Source organism: Barbatula barbatula (genome assembly GCF_947034865.1).
Source record: "Barbatula barbatula genome assembly, chromosome: 1".
NCBI classification, from domain to species: domain Eukaryota; kingdom Metazoa; phylum Chordata; class Actinopteri; order Cypriniformes; family Nemacheilidae; genus Barbatula; species Barbatula barbatula.
Genome location: NC_136766.1, coordinates 3,879,825 through 3,890,014, shown reverse-complemented (window position 1 = coordinate 3,890,014; position 10,190 = coordinate 3,879,825). Strand labels below are relative to the sequence as shown.

At 41.6% G+C, this 10,190-nt stretch overlaps 1 protein-coding gene across 1 annotated transcript; it reads left to right on the top strand.

Moving 5' to 3' along the window:
- The first annotated feature begins 1,615 nt into the window (after positions 1-1,615).
- Positions 1,616-9,648, top strand: jph3a (junctophilin 3a). Its single transcript, XM_079474361.1, has 5 exons — positions 1,616-2,889; positions 5,038-5,800; positions 5,985-6,109; positions 6,492-7,786; positions 8,178-9,648. Exons 1-5 carry the CDS (start codon positions 2,508-2,510, stop codon positions 8,256-8,258), a joined length of 2,646 nt encoding a protein of 881 aa, XP_079330487.1. The 5' UTR covers positions 1,616-2,507; the 3' UTR covers positions 8,259-9,648.
- Positions 9,649-10,190: the final 542 nt, after the last annotated feature.

The window sequence follows — 10,190 nt, the reverse complement described above, 5'->3', positions numbered from 1 at the left end:
TTTGAACATTTTGTCATTATTAATTTACTATCTTGATGATATTTTTTGCAGTGATTCTCAGCCCATTTCTGGAGCACACCCTCGCCCAGCTCTGCACATTCTGGATGTCTCTTTTATCAGACACACCCAACTCATATTTTGTCTTTTTGTTTTGTCTTTACTGGTGATCTAATGAGTTAGATAGGGTGATGGTGCAGTGCTGTGGTGTTTCTGAACTGGGTTTAGAATCAGTGAATTGCTGTGTCTGAAAAGTTACAATCGTATCGCTCATGTGTTGATCCCCTGTGTTTGTACACACAGAGAACATGCAAACTGAAGTGTAATTCTCACAGCTTCCCATTCACACTTAACTTGTTTTGGAAACCTGTCCACTCACATTTAACTCTAAGCCATCAACACAGGAGTAATTTTGTTTATAAATAAGCCATTATTAGTTGTGATATTTTGCTTCGGAACACAGACAACAAAGACATCGCAAACAAAGACGTGTGGTTTAGAAATATATATCTTTATTGCTATCACTTTCAAATGAGACTTCAAGGTTGTAGTTTGCATAGAGAATCATTTCTTTTGCCATTGATTTAGTTTTAGCAGATTGTGGTTTTTAATATATGTCTGCTGGTGCATTACGTTTATGCACTTTCTGATTTAGTTATGCTGGAAAATGTGTATATTTTATATGAATAACATACATAATATTTCATTGTCAACCAAAATGTTGAGAAAATTGCAATATAGATATTTCATTATATTGTTATATACACTGATGTTTAGTCTATCTGTAATGACTGTTCTTTCTGATTTGAATGCTTTCGAGGATAGTTCACTCAAAAATGAACTAACTAAGAAAACTAACATCATTTACTCACCCTCATGTCATTCCAAACCGGTATGACTTTCTTTCTTCTGCAGAACACAACCGAAGATATTTTGAAGAATGTTGGTAACCAAACAACACTGCCTTCTATTGACTTATATTGGACACAAAACCAAACAAATGACAAAATATTTATTTTCTGTGAACAATCCATTTTAATAGAGTACATTATATCCACGTGTGAAATTAAATGTTAAAGAAAGACTTCACCCAAATATGAATTTCTCATTATGTAGTCAGCCTCATGGCATTCCAGAGGTAGATGACTTCCGTCTAGAATGTTAATGCTCTACAAAGCACATATAATCTGTTTTTGACGTAATCCTAATATCTCCAAGTGGGATAATGTGTGTCCAAGTGGGATAGTGTGTGTCTTCTGAAGCGGTCATACATTTGAGATGGCATGATGGTAAATTATAAGAGAATTTCCATGGTTGAATGAACTCCTTCAAAGTAATAAGCATTTAAAAAGAAATATGCTTTTGTGGGTTTTTAATGCATATGTTTTTTGGGATTGTGCAGATGGTATACTCCGAAACAATGTTGGGATATTGATCGAAAAAGGACAAATGCATTCAAATTAAACCTAGGATGGGTTGCGGTTGCCTGACCATGGGTTAAAGTGTATGGTTTGTGAGGGCGGGCCGATAAAGAAACAGACAAATATGGAAGCCTGCATATGGCTTTCTTTGCATCTATCCCTTTAAGAACAACAGGGAAAGCACGAGTGGGGGAGGGGAATGGGTTGGGGTGGAACAGTCCTGTAATGAGCATATTCTAGAGACACTGAGCATCATATGGCTTCAGACCATCACTGATACACACCTTCAAATATGCAAATAAAGATGAACGAGGAAAGGACCAAAGAGCAGGATTAACCAGATGCTTGATGCTTTTCATCAGTCTTCCAGGAAAGAAGCTTCGACTCCATACCACAGAAGGAGCGCAGAAGGGAAAAGAGAGCTAGAGAGAGGGAGAGAGAGCAGCATCAGAAAAACTGCTGTGCCAGATTGATCTCATTGAATGCATTAGTGAGGAAATCCTGTCATTTTTATTTTCAAAACATGATCTAGAGGGACATCCGAGAGTCTTCCGTGCGTCTAGGGTATGGATTCCCTCCCGAATGTCTACATTTTTGCCAGCCGTTTGCGGTACATTTGAGGCCGTGTAACGTATGGTTGAGTGTATCAATGCTTCTGCTGTGTGGATCTGTGTGGCTGTGGAAAAAAACTAGGCCTCGTTTGCCTGCCGATCTCCACGCAGGATACGCGGAGCGCGTCTGTGAGCCTAAGCCTGCAGGGACCGTGCGGCGAGAAAGGGAGAAGCTTGCCATCTGTATGCCCGTTGGAAGTAGCATGCATAAAAAAGACATTCATGACCGAAGGCCGTGCACAAACAGGCAGGAGCTATAACACCAGGACAGTAGCCCTGGGACATTTATATCCACCCCTTTAAATTTTCTTGACTCGAAAGGCACTGTTTTCTATACGTTTAAAACTTACTTGAAGGACGGAAAGAGCTTTGTTGCAACGCGTCCGTCTACTTCATCGCAGTCTTCCTTTTTGGCTCGCCGTTTGCTTCTTTTAACTCCACTTGACGTTCTGAAGATTTGCCAGAACCTGTTTCATGCATGTCCACTGGAGGCAGGTTTGACTTTGATGATGGGGGGTCGTACTGTGGAGGGTGGGAACAGGGTAAGGCGCATGGCCGGGGGATCTGCACGGGTCCCCAGGGCCAGGGCGAATATGGCGGGGCCTGGAGCCACGGATTTGAAGTCCTCGGAGTGTACACGTGGCCCAGCGGGAACAGTTACAAAGGAACCTGGGCACAGGGCAAAAGGCATGGCATCGGTGTGGAATGCAAAGGGAGGTGGGAATACAAGGGTGAATGGACGCAAGGGTTCAAAGGCAGGTACGGGAAGTTGGAAAGCACCACCAGCGGTTCTTGTTACGAGGGCACCTGGTGCAATGGCCTGCAGGATGGATACGGCTCTGAGACCTACTCAGATGGAGGTAAGAATTAAGTCTGTTTGCCCCAGAACAACTTCTTACATAATTGACTTACATAATAATACTGAGCATAAAACAGTCTAGCCGATTGTGTTGTCTTGTGTCTTTAAATCGAAAAAGTGCATTAACAAACATAAAACAATCTTATATAACACTGCAGTTGAATGAACTTGTATTTTGCATGTATATTTTAAACACATTTGCAAGCAATGCAGTTATCACCCAAGTAATGAAAACATGTCTTATAACATTGCTTTAGAAGATGAATTGAACACTATAGCCACTTCTCCCCCGGTATCTAAACCACAGACGCCTCTGTGCAGTAAATCGCCATGGAAACCCACCGATAGCAGGTCATCATGTCGCTAGAGACTTCACTGTTTACCTGCTATCCGCGATTGGCTGTTTCACACTCTTGCGTAATTATTGCGCGCTACGGTGGTCGATTATGAATAATAAGCAAAAATATCGAAACTGACGGGGCTGTGAATCAGTAAAATTAATCGTGTCTTCGTCGGATTGTTTCGGAAAAAAAATTAAGGCTCTTGGATGAACAATCCGCGCGCATTGTGTGATAAGGCGACACCCCTGCTTTCCCTTTAAGGGATCGTTTGACTGAAATGCAGAGCTAAAAGTGACCGAAATGTTTTTTGTCCTAAACAAATTCACTCTTTGTGTGACCAGAGATGTTTTTGTAATTGTGTTTGCGAGTTACGATCTGTCGTTCGGAGATTTCAGCACCTCGGACAGCTACCGTCGAAACGCACGTGATTGACACATTTCGTCACGTCTGTGTATTGTTCGGTAGCTTTACGTTTGATTAAAAATGTGATGAGATTCCATACACAATATCTGACGGTGTCTACGTTACTTCAGAGATGCTAAAATAGGTGTAACTACAAAAAGAGTTAACTTAAAGGCACAATATGGAAGAATTTTGCTGTGAAATATCCCAAAATGACTTGCACGGAGTGATATATTTCATATAGTTGTGTACTAACATTATCCCACATGTTCCCAAGAATGTGCAAATCCAGAGAAATTGCTATTTAAAATAATGGCGGGTCCCTTGTCTCCCTTGTATTTGTCGCATATCACTTAATATCCGATGCTCCGCAATATCCCCAGTTTCCGGTTTGAGAAACTTTCAGCAACACGCAAATGCGGAAGTGGTTATACAGCATCTGGGACCCAGCATCTTTTGTTCTGTTATTATGGATCAGGATTACTCTTTGGCGAGTAAAGGGAATTCAAAAAAGCGTAAACTTAGTTTACTTTTTAAACGACGACTGTATGACTGTTTTAAACATGTAAAACTCAAACGCTACCAAATCCATTGACATAGTCCAATATCATTCGCGGGCTAACGTAGCAGTATGTTCCACGTTACATGCAAGCTAGTTCATTGACATTAATATTGAACATGATGGCCGATCTCCGTACGCCTCTGGATATGTCAACGATATGTCCCATAATTCCACTCTCCTACATAACGTCATTTAGTAATTGTACCTTTTGTTATTGTTTTGAAAGTGCACCATCTAGCGGTCCAAATTTACATATTGTGACAACTTGTATTTACTGTAGTTGCTCCACAAAAATGTTTATACATATTTACTGTATTTATTTCAAGATACAGGAATTTCATAACCGTTTACAGTAGTAAATACTGAAGTATGCTATGGTGTTTTTTCATGTGGGATGGTTGTAAAAACTGCTCTTTTGAAGTGAACACCTGCTGTAAAAAAAGGAATTAGTGTTTTTGTTTGTGCATTTCCAACCGAATATATGAAATGAATAGAAAAGCTGGGGCTGTTTTGAGGCTGAAAAGCTTACCTTTCTTTTTTGCATTTATATTTTTTTGTTGAGAACAGCATACTGTATGAACAATACTTTAGAAATGTGACATAAGAAGTGACACCATTTTGAAAATCCTAATTACATTTGCAATAATTTCATGTATCAAAATACCACATATTTTTCATTTGTCCTGCTTTTGTATAGTTCTTATTTCTATCAAGATTTAGTTTGTCCCCGCTGCAAAGCTGTTTTGAAACAATGCAACATCATGAAAAGAGGTACAGAAATACATTTGAATTGAATGTTTGTGGTATGATTAACACTTACATATATACTGTATATCTCTGGCAGGAACATACCAGGGCCAGTGGTTGAGCGGCATGCGGCATGGCTATGGTGTGAGACAGAGTGTGCCTTATGGCATGGCAGCCATCATCTTCTCCCCCATGTGCACATCTATAAATTCCCTTCGATCCGACCACAGCGAAGGGGCACCCACTCCAGAAGATGGCTCTGGTGTCAGCGGGGTTTCTGGGAGTCCTGTAGGCCGCAGCGGCTTTGTACTTTGCGCTCACAGCGACACAGACAGGCAAAGGAAGAGGAAAGGACGCTTTCGACATTCCATACTGAGCGGTTTGAAGTTACGGAGATCTGAGTCCAAGAGCTCTCTGGCAAGCCAGTTAAGCAAACAGAGTTCCTTTTGCAGCGATGCCGGTATGAGCACGGTTAGCTCAGCTGCCTCAGACATCAATTCCAATGTCAGCTTGGGTGACACAGAGGCGGGGGGCAGCGTGGACGCCACAGTGACCGAGACGTACGCAGGCGAATGGAGGAACGACATGCGATCGGGGTGGGGTGTAAGCCATCGCTCTGATGGATTTCGTTATGAAGGGGAATGGTGTGGGAACAAGAGGCATGGCTACGGCTGTACAACCTTCCCTGATGGAACCAAGGAAGAGGGAAAATACAAGCAGAACGTTCTGGTGAGTGGCAAGAGGAAAAACCTCATACCACTCCGCACCAGCAAAATCAGAGAGAAGGTGGATCGCGCTGTGGAAGCTGCTGACAAAGCCGCGGACATAGCCAAGCAGAAGGCAGACATCGCATTGTCCAGGTAAAACAACCTGAGATCTACCATAAGAGAGACAATTGTGATGGGTGATTTAGTCAGTGTTGTTCTGAAGGAAAGCCTATGAAACTGGTGGAATTAAATCATTAGTCAGTGTCTCAAAGAGAAAAGTACCGTTAAAGGTGCAGTACAAAAACAGTTGTGCTCTTTTTTCTTGTTTTGTCTGTAGGATGAGCCATGCTAGAGGAAAGGCAGAGGCTGCCAAAGGGGTTGCACTGAGATCTCTGGAGGAGTGTCGTCTGGCCAGGGCCATTGCCAAAGAACTCTCACCCTCCTTTCATCATTATGGAAACGGTGATTAAAACATTTTTCAGACTTATGTGAAATGTCCCATGTTGGTCTCATTGAAAATGGGTAAAAGACATTTAAATAACCATGTTTTGGGGAATGTACCATATAGGGCCTTATAAATAGAAATGGCAAACAAAGTTTATTAAGAACCAGGCTCTAAAGCATGTTAAGATATATTTCATACTTCTTGATTTACAGGCAGGTTAGATTTTGGAAAAACAACAAAAAAAATTGTTTTGTTCATGTAATGCAACAATGTTTGCAAAAGTCAACAGATTCTACAAAAAGACCTACCAATCTATGTCTTAAAGATCTTCATCTTTGTCATCTTTGTAAATTAATTTTTCCTCTTGTAAGTTTTACTCTTACTCTTCTGTGCTTCTAGGATTGGAGTGCCAGAGACCAAAGCATCAGGAGAGGAAAGAGAAAGACATGGAGGTGATCTCCACTGGCACTGAGAGCCCGGAGCTCTGTACACCAGACACAACACCCCCCGCTCAAACGCCCGATCTGAGCCCAATGCTGAGCAGCCCTTCCTCGCCCCACTGCAGCCCACCAACCCATCGCACCAGGAACGCATGCTTCATGCGCCAAAGTGCCGTAGATGTACAAGGAGGAGCTGAGATCCAGGTTCTGGTGGAAGGCAGAGGGATAGACAACACGAGAGGTGGAGCCAACAGCTGGACCACTGACGTTTATCCCCACAGAAGGGGAAGCAAGGGGGAGAGCAGCCGCTCCACAACTCCATCTTTACTGGAAGAGGAAATTGGTCACATTAATGGACATGAAACAAACTCCTCGAGCCATCACCCGTGGGAGAATGGCTCCTCCAATCACAATCCCATTGAGCATAAGGCCTCCGACAAAGTGCGTGATCAGATGTCCTCCAGTCAAAAGCTCTGGAAGCACGTTTCTTCAAATCCAAAATCCAAGGAGCGTACAGTATCCAGAGAAAGAGAATGGGAGCATAATCATGTCGACTGCGACTCTTCCAAGTTCAAACCGCAGCTGCACATATATTCCAATCACAAGTCGGTGGGTCACATTTTATCCAATCACAAGTCCAATGAGCATGCTACTTCCAATCACAAACCAAAGGAGCTTGTTTCCCCTCACGACAAACCTCATGTTTCATATCATTATAACCCCCCAGAGCATGTGTCCTCTTATCACAAACAACACGAGCATGTCCACTCCAACCACAAGCCAAGAAAGTCATTTACCAATCATTCTCCCGGCGAGTCAAATGTCAACCAGCCATCAGACCGGGGCGCCAACAACACAGCTCTGGGATGGACTGTTGAAAACAATTCCCAGTGGATCTCTTCCCATTCACATCTGCAGGAGAAAGAAGGAGAGAACGACTATCGAGTTGAAATGAGCTTCCAGCCCTCAAACTCAGTTTCCCAACAGAACTTTGGCTCCAGCACAAAATGCTTGAGCCTCCAAGGGCACAATTTGCAAAGACTGCGTCAGCGAAACCATGATGGCAAGGAATGGGGTCTGTCAGCCCGGGAGGGCTCCATGGACTCTGTGCAGATGCTTGACACGTTGAATGTCGGGGTTGACGTGGAGGAATGGCCTTTGCACAGGGACATTACACTTTCACCCCCTTTATCATCTTATCCAGAAAGCCTGGAACAAGATGTAGAGCATCTGAACCTGATCAAGACAAACTCAGTGAGTCTTTTACATGCAGTATGTAAAATATCTAACAGTTAAATGTTCATTTAATCAGCATTTCCAGATGTATTTTGGCCATTTCAGTCCAGTGTCTGTTGAATTTCAACAAAATCAAACCTCATGAGTGAAATAAGTCATCCAACAGCAATATGAAAGACAAAACACAAAACCTGTAAATAGTAAATTCAAAAATACATTTTGAAATAGTCTCTTAACTTTTTCTACGGCTGTATGCATTGTGCTTGTATTATTTGATATCTTATACGGATCTATGGATTACAACATTAAAGAACCGGATTTGAAGATTAAAGAGATATACAATGTAACTCATACTAATATTTAAACGCCATTGAAATGTACTAAACAAAATGTTGCTTTCTTTCCACAGGGCTCCAGCTCTATCCTGGTTGTCATGGTGATATTACTCAACATCGGTGTAGCCATTTTGTTCATCCATTTCTTTATTTAATCATAGGGCCTATAGAATGTCAATAACAGCACTGGCATCATGATTAAGATATGCACACAATGCACACTTATCATTGTCTTAATATAAGGAACCCAAAAATTACCGTCGTAAGTTTATGCGTAAGACCATGTATATTGTAAACTTCTTTTAACGGTTCAATTTATTATATAATTCCATCATAATCCATGGGTTAACTTTGCTTAATTTTGTCCGCGATTCACAATAGAAGGTCATTTTACGATATTCTGTAAGTTTCACACACATTTAGGTTTTTTGTAAATGGCACGTTGAATACTTCTGCAGTTTTCAATTTTGTTTGAAAAGGCACATCAAGCCTAAGACATTGAGTCACGGGACTATGGAGATGATTGTGGTTTTATGTACTATGATATAGTTGATGTAAGGTGCAATTCGCACCAATATTTAGCCAACCAGTTTGAGACTACACGCAACCCCCCCCCCCCCCTTCACTATATTCCAGGGTAACAGCCCTATATAATCGCTGCAGTCACGTCACAAAACTCTTTCATTTACATGGTGGTACAAAGCTGTCTTAAAGGGCTTTATCATAGCGCATCTTCACTCAAACAAATACTCATGAGTTTTGAATAAGTTAAGCCTGCAGAAATCATTCCACACCGCCTTCTGAATCACTGAATTTCAGCACAATCCAGTCGTTTAGTTCATTTAGACACATTTACTGCTATGCCAGACTCACTACTGAAGAAACAGCGTTTCTTCGTACACCGTGTGACAACTGCTACTCGACGTAAAAGTACAACAGAGGCGCGGCGGGTGGTTGCCTATTTCGACTCATCCAGTTTGAGACTGTTACCTTATGACCACTGCTTTCTATATGTATTCTATATTACTGAACATCTTTTAACAAGTTTGCAAGATATCATTGATATGCTGAGTGCCTTTTTTAATTGAGAAACCATCCCAGCGAGCAGGTTATGTACATACAGGTGACCCGCTCGTACGAAGGTCACACGGAACGGTTCGTCTCAATCCGACCCCACTTTGAACGAATCCAAGTCGGCTTGAAATCTGAGCCTAAGCCTGTGGAGATTTTTACAGCATGTTTGTTAGCCTGTTTTCTTCTGCTCTTAACTTTGTGTGATTTTTCTGCCTGTCTCTCTGTCCAGCAACTTAGATAACAATTTGGACTGAAAGCAGTGTTAAAATACCAGCTTATGTTTCTCAGTGGGACCTGACTGACATCGTCAAAATTAATGAATGATAAACTGCTATTGTATATTTTATACTACTCATCCGGTGGTATCATCCTGTTGTGAAATCATTGCATGCCTAAGCATGCCCTTTCTTACGCAATGATTTATGAGATTGTTTCCAAGTTATGTGGAAAATTAATAAAATGTTTGAGGTTACGCCGTGGCCCTTGTTCTTTATGAGACAATAAATGAAATGAGTGGAACTTGTGATCAGCATGCATCTGAACATTAATATGTACAGGTTGATTGCACTGTAAACGCGTGGTCACACTTGTCTTTTTAGCTTCATTGACTTCCAATGCGAATGCGATAGACCAGAAACGGAAACTTTTTGCTGCAAAGTTTCGCATTCCGCTGCGTTCCAAAGTTTAAGTTTGGTGATCTCTGACCTGCAAATACGTATCACGTGAAGACGTGCGACCAGACAGATTCATCACGGTTGTGACCTTTCTCTTCTCACGGCGAGACCGTCCTCCATTTTTGCCAGAAAAGTGGTAATTTCATTATTCCTCTTTATTTATATAGCGCTTTTCACAGTGTGCATTGTTCCAAAGCAGTTTTATAGGGGAAAATAGAAACTGAAAAACACAAAAAAGATAAAACGCACTACATGGTGTTTATAGAACAAGCAAGATTATTCTAGTAAATAATATCTAATGTCAGCAGTCTCCCGGTGGTTAGTCATTCTAGGTGTTAT

Coding starts and splice junctions, on each gene's coding strand:
- jph3a (XM_079474361.1), top strand. CDS start 2,508: ATGTCCACTGGAGGCAGGTTTGACTTTGATGATGGGGGGTCGTACTGT. Junction 2,890..5,037: donor TGAGACCTACTCAGATGGAG/GTAAGAATTAAG, acceptor TATCTCTGGCAG/GAACATACCAGGGCCAGTGG. Junction 6,110..6,491: donor CTTTCATCATTATGGAAACG/GTGATTAAAACA, acceptor CTGTGCTTCTAG/GATTGGAGTGCCAGAGACCA.